Source organism: Bombus pyrosoma, linkage group LG12 (assembly GCF_014825855.1).
Source record: "Bombus pyrosoma isolate SC7728 linkage group LG12, ASM1482585v1, whole genome shotgun sequence".
Lineage (NCBI taxonomy): Eukaryota > Metazoa > Arthropoda > Insecta > Hymenoptera > Apidae > Bombus > Bombus pyrosoma.
The window spans coordinates 486,734-506,909 of NC_057781.1; the positions used below are offsets into that span (position 1 = coordinate 486,734).

The 20,176-nt window shown below is 29.7% G+C and overlaps 2 protein-coding genes and 1 long non-coding RNA gene across 3 annotated transcripts; 1 reads left to right on the top strand and 2 right to left on the bottom strand.

The window, feature by feature from the left end:
- Positions 1 to 3,453: 3,453 nt before the first annotated feature.
- LOC122573798 lies at positions 3,454 to 6,949 on the bottom strand. Its single transcript, XR_006318822.1, has 3 exons — positions 6,260 to 6,949; positions 4,380 to 5,915; positions 3,454 to 4,124 (listed from the first exon to the last, which is right to left on the bottom strand). It is a non-coding gene; the product is annotated as an uncharacterized LOC122573798 (long non-coding RNA).
- A 156-nt stretch (positions 6,950 to 7,105) lies between these two features.
- LOC122573794 (protein Peter pan) lies at positions 7,106 to 9,113 on the top strand. Its single transcript, XM_043740650.1, has 6 exons — positions 7,106 to 7,256; positions 7,460 to 7,740; positions 7,822 to 8,032; positions 8,121 to 8,447; positions 8,525 to 8,855; positions 8,936 to 9,113. Exons 1-6 carry the CDS (start codon positions 7,239 to 7,241, stop codon positions 9,019 to 9,021), a joined length of 1,254 nt encoding a protein of 417 aa, XP_043596585.1. The 5' UTR covers positions 7,106 to 7,238; the 3' UTR covers positions 9,022 to 9,113.
- A 125-nt stretch (positions 9,114 to 9,238) lies between these two features.
- LOC122573797 (centromere-associated protein E-like) lies at positions 9,239 to 20,007 on the bottom strand. Its single transcript, XM_043740652.1, has 11 exons — positions 19,572 to 20,007; positions 19,246 to 19,480; positions 18,932 to 19,166; positions 18,533 to 18,861; positions 18,322 to 18,439; positions 17,920 to 18,235; positions 17,629 to 17,839; positions 17,410 to 17,548; positions 10,044 to 17,342; positions 9,690 to 9,860; positions 9,239 to 9,612 (listed from the first exon to the last, which is right to left on the bottom strand). The coding sequence occupies exons 1-11, from the start codon at positions 19,723 to 19,725 to the stop codon at positions 9,382 to 9,384; spliced, it is 9,438 nt and encodes a 3,145-aa protein (XP_043596587.1). The 5' UTR covers positions 19,726 to 20,007; the 3' UTR covers positions 9,239 to 9,381.
- Between the last annotated feature and the right edge of the window lie 169 nt (positions 20,008 to 20,176).

The window sequence follows — 20,176 nt, forward strand, 5'->3', positions numbered from 1 at the left end:
AGTTACTTTTTCACCTCGATAATTTTCTTATGAGAATGATTCGAAGAAATGATCATATATAATAATAATAATGATGATGATGATGATGATAATAATAATAATAATAGTGAATTAGATATACATAATTGCGATTTATACGATTCGAGTGTACGACTAAATGCTGCGGGACTAAAAGAATATTTTGAGCATTCTTCATACAATTATCGCGCATGTACAATCTGTTAAATGATTTAATAACGCGTTTCATCGAAGAATCTGTGCACTTTATCGTGGTTGTTACCACGGATAGTTTAATTATTTGCCCATCTCGTAATTACACCTATCTCTGGAAATAAAAACTTGACGATCGGCAGTCTAAAACAAAAGTATTCATTTGTGGCCAGATAATCTCCTGTTTCCGCGTAGTATTACATGCATAGAGAAACGACCGAGCTGGAAAGAAAAATATTATTTCGTGCAAGGACACGTTTGTTACACTTTTCCATCACGGTCCAGTTTGTTGCTCGCACACAAAGAACCTATCTCAGGGGTGGTGTACAATGAAACGTAAAGAAGGAACACCGAGGCCGGTTGCCCAGTTGTAAATTACAGGCATCCTTGGAAACTTCCACAGAGATTATCTATGCGAGAGTTCAGCGTTGCTCGCGCTGTAGGTGGTGCACCAATTTGTTCTACCTTCACAATGAAACCGAGACGAGCTATTGATTATCTGGGTCTCACGGTAAGCAGCAAGTATTTGTGCATGCCAAATTATAACGAAAGTATCAGATTACGTTTCCCCAACCACTGATATCTTCCAGAAAAATGGATGAAATTTCCTTCATGAAAATTCTAAATAGATACGTGTGGCAACAAACATAATTTTGATATAAATAAATACTTATAATTAACTTGAGAATATCCTACGTTATCTATACCAAACAAAGATTGATGAGAATCTTAAAGAAATTTTATATTCAAAGGAGAAGCTCTTAAGAAATTATTATGTTTCTTTTTTTAACATTTTTTATCGTGATAAGGTTAGAAGCAATTTAAATGGATCATAAACTTATTCAAGTTTGATCTACGTATCTCTCATTAATCATATACCGTCTTCTATTCATTCACAAATAGATGCTGCAGTGATTCCTTTTTCTAGTATAATTTATAATCGTAATTTATAAGATTTAGAATAGGAATCGTAAATAATTGGCTATTAGATTACTCTGTATTTTCGATGAAGAAAGACTTTATGCGTAATTACTCACGAACCGAGTCTTTAGTGAATTTTGTTAACCGCTGTTAATTCAGAAAGGAACTTTCTATACATATATGAAAATTGTATACACTCGACAAGAATTGAAAAATATGAATTCCATGAAATTCGATATCGACAACATTGTACCACGCTGTGCGTGGAATACATTATCTAATGTTTTATATATTCAAGACGAAGAAAAGAGAACAAACTGAAAACGCTCGGTCCGTAAAGAACGCCCAGCTGGACTTCGAACAAAGATCGAATCGACAAAGAAATTGAAGGACGGGAAAAGATACGATGGATTTTCAAGGTAATTCACCTTGCGAGTCTGGTGCATGTACATTCACGAAGATACATTCGTACAGCATTATGCATTCAGTGGACGTTTCTTCCGGGAAAAGGCAGAAAAAAATTTTCAGAAGCGGTTTTATTCGTGGCTGACCCGTCCTCGTGGCCCGTTTCACGAGTCTATAGTAGCTACACATACGTGCAGATACTTTGAATTTTCGTATTACGCTCGGTGTCGGATATCCAATTTGAATATACGAAATCTTCGAAGATCAAATGCAGCCGCAGTTCTCCCGCTTGTAAACAAACTTATCCACGCCAGCCAACCAGTAAGATACACCTGTCTGCGCATATCGAATAATTTCAAATTCAAACGCGTATACCGTGTCCTGGCAACCAAGTAATGCTTAATATTATACAATTTTCTTGTTATGATAATCACTTCCGACACGTTAGTTACACGTCAGTACTTAAATCAGCCAGTGGTAACTATACGTTCGAGCTATTTTGCTCGAAACGCTAAATTAATCGAGATTAATTTTATTCAGATAGAGATTATATTTCGAAAGATTTCATGATGAATCGCGATTATATATTTTTCTGACGCAAAAATTAGACTGACTATAATCTGTCCTATAGGATCAATCTTTAGATATATGAATTAGCTATACGAATATATGAAAAATATAGAGAAACAAAATATAGACATTCCCTTACAACATAGATCGAGATATACTTATTTTAGAAGAATCATAAAAGACGAATATTTAAATAAACTAATTGATATCTTTCAGTAGTAGATGTAAAATACGTAATCGATACATAATAGTAAATACTTCTGTATCCGACTTTAATCAATGGATGTATCATATTATAGCTACTCTTCATCAACAATCTTTACAAATATGTCTATTTAAATTAAAAGTACATGTTTATAAAAAGATTTCGTATGTGTTTCTCGAAATGAATGAGATATAGCATGTAGTGGTTTGTTTTAGTATGCTTCGTGTTTTCGATTGTTAAGAAGCTATAAATGAATTGTAGCAACACAACTAGCATAATAAGATTCGAATCTTGTCAGCCTTTTGGAGATAGAATCAAACGGAAATATCGTACAAACAATTGTTACGCGTACGTACCTCTTTGCTCTCTACTGAACTTCCGCGCGGTTCTTTTGACACAGACAGAATTTGCAATCCAAATTAACAAAGTATGTTAATGATAATGTACATGCGTCAACAATCAAACTTTGAACAAATCAGAAAACGTCACAAGACACGCGTAAACGAAACGTCATCACAGATGGAGGTACAGGATAGATCTATCACTCGATATATTTTTTGTCCAATGTCTTGAGAACTCACAGAACTACTTTACCGATTCAGCATAGCGTAAGATTATAACCACAGACTGTACTGTCTGCTGTTATTAATGAAATGTGATCATGGACTTAAATCAGTCTGTGCTCGAATGTAAATAACATTTTTGATAACGCCGAGCTTAATTGCGATGTTTTAATTTTATAGTTTCTAATCTTAATGAATTACAACAATGTCGAAAATAGAATATGAATTTGGCAATTTTCAAGAGACTTATGATTAAGCTGCCCGGGCAAGATATATTATTATAATTTAAGAACACGATTTGCCTTGTGGTTTGGACCAGAGCAGGTAGCAAACATGTACAGCTTCAACGCTATAGGAAATATTCGGTAAAAGAATTTTATTTTTAAGAAAAGTATTAAAGATTTTTTAATCTCGAAGAGCATTCGATTTTACACGCAATACACTTATCATTCATCGAAATACGATCTTAATCATTAACTAATCAAAAATACATAAATAACATATTAGAGAATATTGAAACTTTATTTCTTTGAATAATTATTATGAACAGAATAAAAGAAATATATTTCTACAGAAAAACTACAACAATAATAAATTCTCACCAGACATAGATTTATCATTAGTAGAATTATCATCAGAAAATGAGGAAATAGGCGAGAATTATAATAAAAGTAAACAAAGATTTATTAATAAAAAACGCACTAAGAAAATAATTTATAAGAAAAGAACCTACAAAGATTCCAATAATAACGAGTATAAATATTTCGATCATAATAAGAACTATATTCCGATGATAATATCAGAAAAGGACAAGCAATCTCCAACCAAAGATAATAAACCCATTTTTCCTGTGCTAAATATGCAAAATGCTACTCCTGGTTGCCTGCAAGAAGAAAAGGTACAAGAAGAAAGAAAGCAACAAAATCTAGCGCAACAAATGCAACTGAAAGAATCGAAATTGAATGAATCAAAAATTGCTTATGAGATGTACGGTACAAGAACAGTTAATTACGATTTCAAACCAATATTTCTGTCTGAAGCAAAAATTGCGAGACTTAGCGATACTAGCACAATTTCATCATCAGGGCAGAATGAAAATGTCAACCTTGTTATTGTTGTAATTTTCGAAATCCTAATGCAATTTCGCGCGTTAATCTAAGTGAATCAAGTTCAAATTCTTCTTGTAGTTGTAGTAGTTGTTTGACGTCGTCTGATACAGATAGCACGTCTACTTCATGTTGCCAATATCTCTAAGAAAAAATAAACACAAAATACATATGAAAATATGTATATTTTATATTTTATAACACAAATAAAAAATTATTTAATACTAATTATGTATCTAATACGAAACTTGTTCGTACGTAATAATGCTATTTATTTCTTGTATGTTTTTTCTTAACATTTATAAATATTTTTAATTAAAGATTGACGTGATAATAAATATGTATAGTGAATTTTGGTAATTAAATATGTAATGAAATATAGAAGAGAATGCATCTCACCGATTTCAATCATCTTCAAACATGTTACCAGGAGCATGATTTTGAACAACTTTTTCCTAAACATCTAACTGCCTTTCAGTTTAGTTTCATAAGAGATATTCATAAAACACTTTTGCTACCTTTTATCTTAGTTTGAGTTAGATTTGACTTAACTTGAGGTACGGACATGGTATTATATACACATATTCGTTCGCAGCTCTCGTATAGCTGAAGCAAGTAAATTAGCAATAAGTTGAGTTCCTTTCTTATCTCTCTGTGTTTACAAATTGGAACGTGAGACGACTGAAGTTCATATGTACATATAAACTATAAATGCATCGCGGCACAAACACATCTATAATATTATCATGTCCGTATACAAAGCTAACTCAAACTTAACCCACACCAAGATAAAAAGTAGTAAAAGTATTTTTATGAATACCTCGGAAACTAAAGTCGTGCAGCAGCTTATATGTATAGGAAAAAGTTTTGAAGAAGTTGTTCAGAATGTTGACTTTAACAATATATCTTAAAATTATTAAAATCGGTAGGGCGTACCATCTTCTACATAATTACCTGATTTTCAATGTTTAGATTACAAAAAGATTATAAAATACGTATGATATGTAATAAAACTTCTATAATATCATTTTGCATTTTAGTTCCATGACGGTAAAATCGCATGTTAATAAAATGGTGAACTAGCTATGTTTCTTATTAAACTATTACCATAAAATAAATGCGTTTACGAGTTAACCTTTTGTATATAACAAACAAAACCACCATATGTATTTATAAAACATTATTATATTTCAAAAACAAGCTCACCAAAGTGGAAGTACCAACCGAGGGTATTCTAGAGTACAGATGTAAGATGCAACGGTATACTTTAAGCCGAATTGGATCATTTCACTTAAAATATGAAATCTACATTCTTATTCAGTTTACTATACTTTTCACAATTCTATCCCATTTGCAGTTCTAAAGTTAAACGATACATAATAAGCAACAACCCATGGAACTATAAAACGAGCATGAGCAGAAATGCTTATTAAAATATCTTCGTGGAAATATATACATGACACGATATTTGTCAAACAAAAAAATCTCTCTAATGGAACAAAATGTATGAAAAAAAAAATTGGTCAAGAAATAAATTCATATTTGGAAATTTCAATTATTGTTCAAAGAACTAAATATACGTATAACAGATTTAAATAAATATTGTTGCAAACGTAAGTATGATGTCTATTAGATAGCAGAAGAACGAGCTTATATTCTGTTTTTCGATTTCCTTACGGCAGTGATGCCAGCAAAAATTACGGCCGGTTTTCAGCTTGGCATATGGCAGACGTTACCTCGACGCAGCCGGTGTAACGTAGTGCGACTATTATCCGTGTTGCCGTTGACGAATTACTACGATCAAAGCGAGTACTACCAAAGGATCAAGCCGGAACTACGATAAAGAACATTTGCCTCTTTTTCTAGAGGCTTTGATTCCCGAAGAGTAAAAAGTAAAGATTTCTATCACGCTTTGATATATAGTAGTTTTCGTACCTGTAACATTATTGATTTTAATTGTACTTAAAGTTATTGTTTTAACATGTCACAGAATTCCTACTTAATATTAAATATAGAATCAACAATGGATACGGAATAAACAGATAAAGAATACTTGTAAATGTATGCATACAGTATATCAGAACACAGAAAATTGTAGAATATATCTGATCATATAAAATTTAGACGTAAACAATAGAAATATAAATGTGGTCCTTACGGTAGTTTGTTTTTCAATATAGTGGATATGGTTAGTGTTATATTACATTATAAATAAAAGATACGAAATCGATAACGAATATGTTAACGTTGAGAAAATAGCAAGGTGAAGAAATACATACAAGGACGTGGTAGCGAAATTATTCGAAGACTTTACGTCCTCATTATTGGCGACGTAATTTTAGTGTGTAACGACTCGAGGGATCCCCGGACATGGCTACGTAGATAAAGATCGACGCGCTGGCCGTGAACTTTGCACCGTGAGAAGAGTTTTCTTCGCTTAACAAGTCGCACCGAAGTTCCCGCGCTTCCAAACAATGAATCCTTCCACGCGGTGAACAACCGTAGTCGTTTCCAGGATTCATAATAGAATGAGAAGGGAAGTTGGATGGTTTCGCGATCTCTTATTGTATTCTCTACGTGACTTTAGATTTTAACAGCTTAAAACAATAAAATATAAAACAGATAAAGAGAAGAGAAAAGACAAAGATAAGTAACTTTTCTACTCGAATAAATATTTAATATGCATTACTTAAAAGTAACATAATAATTAAAGACACTGAATAATTTTTAGACTTTTATTAATAAGTTTCAAAAATATGTTATGAATTGGTAGTTTAGTCAGAAACAATTTAAAGAATATACACTAAAATAGATTTTTATATTACTTGTATCAGTCTCTTAGATTACTTGCATCTCTATTACTTGTATAGACATACAAATTTTACATGCCTAAGAACATAGGTATTAATTGTTATTACTAAAAATAAAATGAAAATTGTTGTAATTGTGATAGAAACAAAAATTTATTTAAGAAATTCTAAAAAAAACTAAAATCTCAATTTAATGATTAATATATATTTTTGATATTCGATTAATGAATTAAAATGGTTGTTAATGAAATATACTTAAGTAAAAAAAATGGTAAAAAAATAGTAGTGACTTTCATTCATTATGACGTGTTATGACACCTCGAATCCTCGTGATGTGCTTAACCTGTTTTGCTTATAGCGCCAACTTCACAACGATTCATTGTATACACGCATATTTATATATACATACACGTGATAAAGATTCTAACCTTAATATACAAAAATAATCATGGGACGCCGTAAAAAGGTAATTTTTTATTTCAATTAGCCCTTGGTGAACAGTTTTTTTAATATATGCACAAATAATGCAACATATATGTAAATTATAAATTAAATATTAATAGCATACCCATGTAAACATAAATATTCTTTTTAATAAGACGAATTTAGAGTATAGAACCGACAAAAATGATGCAGTTCCTTACTTAACTTTACATAAACATTATGCAGGGTCGTTGTGTAAAGAAAAATAAACAAATTAATACAGAAGAAAATCCAAATGTAACAAAAGCACCTCATTCTTTTGTCATTCATCGTGGTCTAGCTGGAGAACACATTGTTGAACTTACTAAAGACTTCCGTAAAATCATGGAACCTTTTACAGCCATGTCTTTAAAAGAACGAAAAAGAAATACAATCAAAGATTTTGTATCAATAGCTGGTATATTTCATGTTACACACATGTGTATGTTTACAAGAACGGGGCAAGGAATGTATTTCAAACTTTGCAAGTACTGAATTCAATTATAATATTAAATGTTTATATATTATCATAAATATTATTGAACAATTAAAAAATAAATTTGTAATAGATTACCAAGAGGACCAACGCTCACTTTTAAAATACACAGTTTTTCCTTATCACGTGATGTAATATCTTTATTAAAAAAGCAAATGGTATATGAAGAATTATTTAAAAATTCTCCACTAGTAATTTTAAATAATTTTAGTGGAGAAGGTATGCAACTGAAGCTTATTGCTTCTATGTTTCAAAATATGTTTCCAACAATCAATCTGACTACAGTAAGTTTCCCCTTAGACAGTAATCCTAGTTTATATATGTTAATTGTAGTTTTTCATTAGAATGAAATGTTTTTTAATATCTCTATAGGTTAATTTAAGTACAATCCGTAGATGTCTGAGCTTAAATTATAATTCCACATCAAAAACTATTGATCTTAGGCATTATGCTATTAAAGTAGTACCTGTTGATGTATCAAAAGGTATCAAAAAGTTAATTCAAGCTAAAATTCCAAATTTGTCTAAATGTGAAGATTTTTCCGACTTCTTAACAAAAGGAATGGTTTCTGAAAGTGAAGCTGAAGATGATCCTTCAAATCATGTTACATTACCACAAACATTATCCTCGCGTGGTAATCTTGCAAATAATAAAAGTGCAATTAGACTCTTTGAATTGGGTCCTAGATTAACACTAGAAGTAAGAAATAATTCTCTTTCTTTAAATAAATTTCGAAGATAGTTACTAATTAACATTGTTGTCTAAAATACTTTTAGCTGATAAAAGTCGAAGATGGACTTTTAGATGGTGAAGTACTTTTCCATGAGTATATTCATAAATCTGAGGAAGAAAAACTATTAATAAAGAAAAAACGAGACGAAAAAAAGAAATTAAAGGAAAAAAGAAAGAAAGTGCAAGAAGAAAACAAAAAGAAGAAGGAATTGCAAAAACAAGAACATAAAGAAAAATCTTTGAAAGGAATGCAGAAGAAGAAAGAAAATGAAGTGTTACTACAAAAAATAGCAAAAGAATCAATTGAGGAGAATAATGTAGAAGATGATGATGCACAATATTATCGCGATGAAATTGGAGAAGAGCCTGATAAAGGTAACTTTAGTCTCATACGTTTATAACGATTTAATATATTAACATCCTTAATCTACATCTTGGTCTATCATCATTCGTAGATTTATTTGAAAGAAAAGTTGGTGCGAAAAGGCCTAGGAGTATGCCTAAGTATAAAGTAAAGAAACAGAAACTTGGCAAATTATGAAGCATTGAACATTATGACGAATGTATGATGTAACATAATTTTATATGTATAGAATAAAACATTATTTAATAAACATGAATTTATACAATGAAGTTATAAAAATATTTAATTTACTTCTTATGAACTACATGAATAAAAAATCATTTTGATAAAATCATTAGTTTAAATCACAAATTTAACAATGTAATACATATCATTGTTAATTCGATTGCGATTATTTACAGTCTCATATAAATATATGAACATATAGTACAGGAATTATGAAGTAATAATTTTACTGATATGGAATAAGATGCGCGGTTATTACACAGTGTCATATATGCATAAAAATGTATGATTAAGGAAGAAATCTAACATTATTTATGGCTTTAAATTTTTTCCAATATCTAAATGCCTGTTGTGTCTTATAATGCTACTATCCTGTTGATTAGATCTATCTTGCAATACTTCGTTCGGTCTCAAAGCAAACGAACTTTGTGCTTCTAGTTCTTGTATTCGATCCTGTAATTCCTTTATTTGCCGAGATCGGGACCGACACAAATCTTTCATTAACATTTTCTCTTTTTCTAATTTTTGGATTTTCACATGATCCTGTATAAATATTACAACTTCGTATGTAAATACTGTAAATTCATTAAAAATTAATATGTATTGATATTTTTGCTTACCTCAACAACTCCACTATTAGTACTACAGAAACGCACTGTATTATTGGGTATTGTTTGGCAAGCTTGATCCTTTCTATTTACGCGCCATCGCCTACAGACATCACATTCCCATGCGTTAACATCATTTAGAGTTCTTCGTAGTTTTCTTACTTCATTGTTCAATTCTGCATTCTGTATATAAAATTGAACATTTAGAGTAATTATTACAATTTGAGCCTTTTGATTATAAGTGATATCAACTAAAAATTATACCCAGAAATTTCAGCATTATAGTTACATCAGATTGTACTATATTATTCAATTAGCTATACACTCAGAATCAATCTTTTATCATTTTTGTAATTTATAACATACCTTATTACGAAACGCGAGTACAAGTTCTTCCAGTTCTTTGCATTTCTTCTGATATGGGAAACTCTCACTTTGAATTTGTATTTCTAAAGTTGCAATTTTTCCATTTTTCGATACTAACTGCAATTCTAATTCATGAATCTTTTTTTTCAATTGTTCATATTTATCCTCGTATTCATCTCTATCAGATGTCACAGTTCTATTTTGTTTTCTTGTACTACTTTTAAGTATACTTTCATCATGTGCTTCTATTCTTGATCTCATATCTTTAATTTCACTTTTGAGCTTTTTATTTTCTATTATGAAAAAGTCTAATTTTTGTCTTATATTACTATTTGATTCGTTTTGTATTGACTGTGAACCCAAATTAACTTTTAAGTTTGAAATTTTAGCATCACGGTTGCTAATAGTTTTTTCATATTCTTCTAATTCATTATTGAGTTCCCTATTTTTCATTGTTAAATCTCGTAGTTTATTTATACACTCCTTAAGTTCTTTATCCTTCTGATTCAATAATAATTTATGAGCTTCTAATTCCTTTATTATTTTATTCTTCTCTCCTTCAAGTTCTTTAACAGAATTACTTGACTCTTCTAAGTTATTCTCTAATCTCTTATCCAAATTTTTTAATTGATTTGTGCATATTTCTTTAGATTCAATACCATCTATCTGTATCTTATACAAATTTATTTTCGCTTGTAATTCCAAATTTTCCTTTTTTAAGACGCGAATAATGCTTTCATTTTGGAGTTCAATGTCTTTCTCTACGTCCATTTGCAATCTCATTTTAAGTGCTTCTACCTGATCGCGAAGTTTTTCATTTTCTTCATTTAGGTTCTTTAACTTTTCTTCTGCTTCATTAACAAGTACATTTTCTGACAAACGAGAATATAACTTGTCTTCTAATTTTGAAATTTCAATGTCCCGTTCTCGAATTATTGCCGCATACTCCTCTAATTCATCATCCAGTTCCTTGTTTCTATCAGTTAATTCTTGTACTTGACTGATATATCCTTTAACTTCTTTATCTTTTTGACTCAGTATTATCTTTTTATCTTCTAACTCTAATGCAATTTTATTCTTTTCTAGAAGAAGTGCATCGTATTTGCCTTCATCTATTAATGAACTTGAATTCGAGTGTTTCGACTTATATAATGAAAGTGTTCTTTTCAGTTCGTCATTTTCTTGCATTAGAAATTCGTATTTACCTTTTACATCAACTAAGTCTTTTAAAGTCTGGTTTCTAATCTCTTGAAATTCTACCACACGATTACTTGCACCCTCAAGATTATTTTGTAATCTTTTATTCAATTCCTTCAGCTCCTCTATTTCTGCTTCTGCTTTAATTTTGCTTGTACTATTTCTAATTTTTCTTTCTAGTTTTGCATTTTCTCCTTGAAGTTCTTCATATTTTTCTTTCAAACTATTCAATTCATCTATTAGAGTAACATTTTTGTTGTTCAATTCATTTAATTGTTTACTTAATCCAAAATTTTTTATTTCTTCCGAGTTTAACTTATCTTTAATAATTTCTAATTGTTCTTCCCTTTCTCTTCTCAGCATGTCTATTTCTTCTTTACATTGTTCTATAGTCAATCTTTGATCTTTGACATGCTCCTTTAGCATTTCACATTCAGGCACAATTGTCTCAAATTTTATTTTATATTCAGACAATATATCACATTTACTTTTTAGAACTGTAGTGATTTCTTCGATATGTAAATTCTTTTGCTCCATCTCTTGATTTACTTCATTATAAGCCTGTGTAAGTTGTTCAAGTTCTGTATTTATTTTTTTTACATTTTGACTGTATTTTTTTATTTCAGTCAAATTCACTTCTATGGTATTTTTCAATTGTCTTTCATTTGCTTCAAGACCTTCAATCGTATTATTTAATTCCAAATTTCTGGTTTTATAAAACTCTAGGGTTTGAACTAGATTATCTATTTTCTTTTCATACATTTCTCTCTCCAATTTATGTTTTGACTGTAATTCTGTTTCTTTGGTTTTAAACATTTCATGTACTTCTTTTTCTTTCTTCTGAGCAACAAGAATTGCTTCTTCTTGCTGATTATCAACCTTGCATTGTTTATCAAATTCAATTTGTAAATTATTAAAATCTGTTTCTAGCGCTTCCACTTTTTCTTTAAATATTTCTTTTTCGTAAGTGCTTTCCTTTAAAAGATGCTCTAATTGAGATATTGTATTTTGATATTCTTTATGAGCATGTTCTTTTTCCATTAAATCTGCTTGGAGTTTCTCAATTTCTCCTTCCAATTCCTTGGCCCATGTTATAGTACGTTTCTCTGTATTTATGCATTGTTGTTTCTCCTCTTCTATTTTTTGTCTTTCCTTTTCATATGTTTCTTTCATAGTTTTAATTACTTCGCTTTCCTTAGATACAAGCGTTTGAAGCAAAGTTACAAAAATTTCAGTTACAGATTTACTTGGAAACTCTTGTAAATTTACATTATACTTAAGCGATCTAAGTTCTTTAATTATACATTTTCTAATTTCGTTTAATTCGTCATGAAGTTTTTCATTATCATGGACCAACATTTTTTGATGGTCAAATAAACATTCTTTTTCTGCTGCTATTTCGTTCAATTTTTCTTTGACATTTCGAAGACTAGTAAGTTCTTGTGATAAATTCAAATTTTCGTCAATATATTTATTTAATGTATCGTTTAATTTTTGCATATTGTTTTCATATTCTTTGATATGGTGCTGGACCACCGAATCAAATTCATTCTTGTATTTCATTTCTAAATTATTCTTAATATTAATTACTTCAGTTTCTGCTGCCTGTAATTTCTGTGTTAGAATATATATTTCTTGCTCTTTTTCTTGTAGAAGTTTTTCCACATAAATAGTTTTCTCTTGAAGTTCTCTAAAGAAACATTCTTGATTTGTTAAGGTTTTTTGGAGATCGTTTATACATACTTCCAATTCTTTGATCTTTAGCATATTATGTTGCTCCAATTCCTTACTAAGTACTTTATCTTTTTCTAATTTCTCGCATTGTTCCTTTAGATACTGTAACTCTTCTTTGTTCTCTAATTCTTTTTTCAGAGAGAAGATATGTTCATTTAATTGATTAATCAAGGCATTTTTATCCTGTTCTTTGTGTTTCAAGCCTTCTAATTCTACTTCTAAAATTAGTTTCTGTGATTCTAACTCTTTTTCTTGTATGGAAAACTGTTCAATTTCTCTATTTGTATTGATCAATTCATTTTCAAGAATTTGTAGTTTCTTTATTGCAGTGCTTTCATTATTTAATATTGTTTTTTGTAATTCTTCATTAGCATCTTTTAAGTTGTTAATTTGATCTAATAAATTCACTTTTTCAGTTTTAAATTCATTAAGCATAACAGTAAAATTCATGCTATTTTCCTTTATTTCATCCATATCACTTTTTATGTGGTCAATATGATTTTGAATTTGTTCTATTCTATTCCCTGTTCTGTTCAGGATTTTTTTAGATGTAGAATCATCCATGTTGGATTCACTTACAATCATATCACTGTGAAGTTGTTTTACTTCATCACACTTATCCTCATATAAAACCAAGGATTTATTATGCTCAGTTTTTAAAATTTGTAGTTCATTATTTAAACTCTGAATTCTTTCTTCAACGAAACTTACATTCATTTCATCAACAAAGATAACGTTCGCAGATACATCGTGTACACTTAAATTTAATTCTTGACGTATTTTGTTTTTCAGAATCTCGGTGTCTGCACACTTGCGATCGAACTTTCTTTGTAAATCTTCTAACTTTTGACTCAAACCTTTTGCTTCAAGCTTAAGGATCCTGTGACTTTCATTCAAATTCCTTAAATGTACGCACTGGCTGCAAGACGTTAATTTTAAATCACTAAGTTTTTTATTCAAGCGCGTCAGGTAATCGATTTTGTTCTGCAATGCTATCACTTCATTTGCCAGTGTTTCCCGTGTTTCTTCTTGTGATACTTCGTATTCCATTTCATTGATGTCTCTACTATTATTGAATATTTTTGATAAATGCAAAGTACTGTTATATGATTTTTCATTTTGAGAAGAATCAAAATTATCTAAAGTTTCTAATAGGTTAGTAGAAAGTTTTGTATTTTCTTCTGATAATATTGTTACTTTTGTTTTTAATTCTGCAATTTCTGCTTTTAAGATATTATTTTCCATCGTTACATGTTCTACGTCATTGTCAGCAACACGTTCATTTATTGATAGTGATTGCTCTATTTTATTTTTTAGTATATCACATTGCTCCTTCAACATATCATTTTCTTCTATTTTGTCTATCAAGTCTGTAGAAAGTTCATTATTTTCAGCTAGCAAATACTCATTCTTTTCTTGAAGGATACCTATCTTCTTTGTGTAAATACAATCGTGATCATATAAAAGTGATTTACTTTCTTTGATGTTCTCAAGCTCTTTATTTTTTTCTGTGATAGTGGTTGACAATTCAATGTTTTCTGTAGTTAGTTTATCGATTTTATTTCGATATGATTCTAACAACTGTTCTTCATTATATACTACTGACATCTTAGAACGCATAGATTCCAACTGATCATTCAAAGCTGTTAAATCACTTTCTAAAGTAATCTTTTCATTCGTAACTTCAGAAATACGCGCATAAAGTTCATCAATTGTTTTCTGGAGATTAACTTCACTTTGTTTTGCATTCTCTTGCTCTATAGTTAATTTTGTAGCCATTTCCATATTTTCAGTTGTTAACAGATAAATAGTTTCCTGCAATTTGTTTATGTCCGTTTTAAGGCTTTGAACGTCTCTTTTTATATCTTCCAATTCCTGACTTTTTAGTTGGAGAGTTCCTTCTAATTGACTTTTCTCTGCTTCCATATTTAGAATTACATATGAAGTATCAGCATTGCTTCCATTCATTTTTGAAGAAGACAGAACAGATTCACTTCCTAAAAATGATTGATATTGATCTTCTAAATCATGATTCGCAGTTTGAAGATTTGTCATTACATCTTGTAAATCCTTTATTGTGTTTCTTCTTAACTGCAATTCTATATTCTTCTCATTTGATCCATCGCGTACTTCATTGATATCTTTAAGTTCATTATTTTCCGAGGTAATGTTTTCCATTTGCTCCTTTAATTCAGAAGTTGTAGTTAGCTCTAATACAATTGTTGATTCCAATCCAGGAGCTTTTTTCTTGAGTTCAGCATTTAATTGGTTATACAGATTTTCAAATTCATTTCGTTCTGATAGGACACATTCTATTTTTTTATTTAATTCGGAGATCATTTTTATTCCTTTCTGATTCTCAATTTGTTCTAACTTTAATGCGGAAGTTTTTTGATCCAACTCAGTACGTAATTCACTAATAATATGGTTAAATTCATCTTTTGTAAAGTTGTCATCTGTTATATTGTCAATTTTTAGTTGGTCAGGCATTTCAATTATTTTCTGCTTTTCGATTTCCTCTGATGTTACTTTAGCCTTTAATATACAAGTTTTTTCAGTGCATAATTGTTGATCAATACAGTATAATTCATTCTTTTCAGATATCATATCCGCAACTTGTTTTTCAAGTTCCAAAATTTTTCTCATTGCATCTTGATATTCAGTTTGTTCTACTGTCTTGGGATTCAACTCAAAAGTTGTTCGACTCAATTCGGCACGTAATTCATTATTGATACGTTGAAGCTCATTGTTTTCAGAACTCACGCTTGTAATCTGATTTTCAAGTTTAGAAACTTTTTCCGTTATATCTTGATTTTCAGCTTTACTTTGTCTTATATACGAATTGAATTCAGAAATTTTTGCATCCAATTGGGCACGTAATTCAATATTAACACGCTCATATTCATCTTTTTGAGATGTTATATTTTCAATTTGTTTTTCTAATTCGGAAATTTTTTCCACTGTTTTCTGATTTTGAATTTGCTCTGCTACCATCTTATTGTTTAGTTCAGAATCTTTTTGCTCTAATTCGATATGTAATTCATTATTAACGCGTTCAAGTTCGTTTTTCTCAGATGTTATACTCATAATCTGTTTCTCCACTTCAGACATTTTTTCAATTGCCTTCAAATTGTCAGCTTCCTTATGCATTATTTGTGCCTCAAGTTCAGAACACTTTTTATTGAATTCGGTATTTAGTTCACTATTAGTGCGTTGGAATTCATTTTTCTCTAATATTGTACTTTTCAATTTTTCTTCTAATTCAGAAATCTTATTATTTGCTTCTTGATATGCAGTTTGTTGCGACATAATTGTAGATTTTAGTTCTGAAATATTCTTATTGCATTCATTGTTTATACGTATAAATTCATTTTTTTCACAAGTAATATTTTCAATTCGTTTTTCTAATGTTAAAATTTTGTCCATTGCTTCTTGTTTTAGAGTATGTTCTGATTTAATTTTGAATTCCAAGTCTGTAATTTTGTTATGTAATTCATTTTTCAATCCAACATTGGTACAGTCATATTCTTTTTTATTTGAATTAAGTTGTTCGATATGTTTTTCTAATTCAGATACTTTTTCAATTGCTTTTTGTTTCTCAGTCTGTTCTGAAGCAATTTCTGATTCGAATTCTAACGATATCTGATTTAATTTGGCGCGTAAGTCATCGTTCATATGTTTAAACGTATTATTCTCGGATGTAATATTTTCAATTTCTGCCTCTAATTCCGTTATTTTGTTATTTATTATTTCAGTATTTGCACTTTTTTCTGAATTATTCTTTAACTTTTCCAATTCTATAGACTTGTTATTTAATTCTATATATAATTCTCGACGCATGTGCTCAAACTCATTTCTTTCGGAAGTAACATTTTCAATTTGTTTTTGCAATTCCATAATTTTTTTTGTCGATTCATTACTTAAGACAGCATTGATGCGTTCAAATTTACTTTTTTCTGATATAATACTTTCCATTTGCTTTTCTAATTCTGAAATTTTTGTCATTTCTTCTTTTTTCATATTTTCCTCGGACATAATTTTTAATTCCAGTTCTGTTGTTTTTTTTTTTAATTCTGCACGTAATTCACGGCTAATATATTCAAATTCATTTCTTTCAGAAGTAATATTTTCAATTCTTTTTTCTAGTTCTGAAAATTGTTTCATTGTTTTAAAATTTGATTCTTTTTCTGAAATATTTTGTTTCTGAATTTCATTCAATTTAGTACATAATTTAGTAATTATAGATTCTAAATTTGTTTCTTCTGCAAGATTAAGAGCTGCAAGTTGTTCTTTCACTTCTGCAACATATCCCAGTTTATAACATTCCAAAGATGACTTTATTTGTTCAGTTTGTTGTTCTTTCTCTTCCTTAAAACGTAAAGGATTACATATATATAATGACTGTATTATTATATGCATAACTAATCATACTTACTCGTGCACAGCAATGATTTCCTTGACATGTTAGCTGTTTTTCTAAAGTTGTAAATTCACGAAGTTCTACAAATTCTCTTGTTAATTGACTAATGCATCGTCGTAAAACATGTTTTGGTGTGGAAGGAGACATTAGATAACTGTTACAATTTTTAAAAATAAATTAGAATTATATTACACAATTTTATAATTCATTCCCATTTTAATCTTTACCACTTACCTTACAGTTTGGGTCGATGTGTTACTTTTTTCTGGTGTTACATTAATACCATTATTTTTAGATTTAGTGTTGCATACATCATCCACAAATGTAACTCTATTTCTACGTTTTGTTACAAAATAATCCTCGTCACTGTCGCTTTCTCTAGATTCACGATCTCTTTCACTCTCAAATAGTTCTAACTCAAAATCGGTAAAAGCTGTTTGAAATGCTGAAAAAGTGGGAAACAATATAAAATTTATTGAAATAAATATAGAATATATATAAATAAAAATAATATGGAAAATTTACTTTGATTCATTATGTCTATAGATTGTATGGTGCCTTTTCTTTGTGGCGTTTCAAATGATACTTCTTTTATTGTTGGCAAGCCAGTTTTAGTTTGAAATATCGGTAAATGTTGATTAAACACTCCAGGACCACCCCATGTTTGTCTTCTTTTCAATTTGCATTTAAATGACTCTTCTTGAGCTATATTATCTCCGGAAACGATACGAGTTTTTAGTAATTCTATGCGTTCTTCTAATAATTGATTAATACGATCTTTTTCTTGCAATCTGGTTTCCATTTCTTCAACTTCTGCAGATCGATTTTCAATCTTTATTCTCTAAAATAACAAGTTCACGCAATTACAACTCTGGATGAAATGAGAAATATTAAAAATTTATCATCATCATAATTCAAATTAGAAACCTGCAATTCTTCTTGAAGTTTAGCTAGTTGCCTTGCATAGCGTTTCAAAAGTGCCGCATCGGACATGACTTCATTAATTTGTGGTTTGTTTTTCACACTTTTTGCCCGAGAGGCGAAACTGAAATTATAATTATAGAAATTTTACAGTAATAGAAATAATAGATGATACAAATATATACAATATGTGATTTAAAAGTAGTAATTAACTCACGACAAAGTACACTGAGTCTCTTCTAAAGCAGCAGGAGTCACAGCACATATTATTGCTGTCATGGCATTACCACCTAGTGAATTTTGAAGTAATCTTGTTAATTTACTGTCACGAAAATTAACATGCTTTTGACCATCCTGGGATTCACTTAATTGCATGATTACTAAACCTAGGGTAGACAAAGACATATTAATGTGTCTCCCTTCTTTAAATCTCTCTCCAGTAGCTCCTGTTTGTCTTGCTCTTTCCGAACCAGCAAGATCTACTAAATTCAATTGTGATACTTGTATAGCACTATTTGAATCTCCAGCTTCTCTACTTTCAATTGTCTAAATACAAAATTTATATTAAGATATTGCATTTGAACAGAATATGTAGTGTATGGTAATATGAACTTACAATCCTAAATATAGTATGACTTCTACTACTACGCTCATTCATATTAGTTTCCCCTATTCTTCTATTTTTATCTCCTTTTTTCATTATAGATAATACATTTTCAGGGCTATTTGTAATTTCCTCTTTACATTGTAAGATTACCTGTCCACTACTGTCTTCTTTCAATTTTAAATCAGTCCCACTTTTATTCAAAAGATCATTTACTCTTTCATTGTAAATTTCTAAATAGGATACTCTACAAAATAAATTATTTTTTATATATATAATTATGATGAATATATTATCATTACGTCTTATTATTAATAAAAATGTACCTCAGCAAAAATTCACGCCCACTGGTATTAGCAATAGCATCAAACATGTGTTGCACAGCAAGTGGCACAATCCCCAGTTCTTCTGCAGTACCCATCATAGTGTATGTTTTCCCAGAACTTGTTTGACCATAGGCAAAAACCGTACCATTAAAGCCATTTACAGCAGCATTAACAATTGGTTTTATAACAGTATCAAATACATCCAAATTAGATGCATTCATGTCAAAGATATGATCTGTAAACATAAAGATGTTAATAATGATTTAATAAAAATATAGAAAATTCCGAATTAATGTTGTTGCCATAATGGATATAGGAAATAATACCAAAATAAAAACCGCCATCTCCACGCTTCTTCACTTCTTGATCTGTAGAAACAATAGAATTGCCTTGAATTGTCCACTGTATCCCTAAATTATCATCCTTTTCACGCTTAATTAAGGGTCTCACTTTAATAGCTACTTTTATGCTGTCTGACATTTTTACTAATTGTTTGTTTCAAATCACCGAATAATCATTAGTTACTTTCTCAATTAACATTTACTCATTTCATTCATATTATACGATGTCTGACACTTGTAAACTGTAACCGCCATTTGAAAAAGTGACCTTTTCAGTTTTCATTTGAATTTAAATCTTCTATAATCTGATTGGTTTATTACGACATATAGTTACTAACAGTAAGATAGGTGACAAATGTGAATAAATACAAAGTAAGTCCCATTTATATGTAATACGATTTTGTAGTTTTTAAATGGCGCGAAAATATAGACCAATAGTATTTGAGTAAAAACTATACATCTACAAAAGTTCAGAATTATATATTTTTAAATTATATTATATTCTAATTATTTTATTTAATTTATGAAATTATAATAAATTTTGGATTATCAGGATAATTTGAATTCGTAATATGTAGTATAAACATATG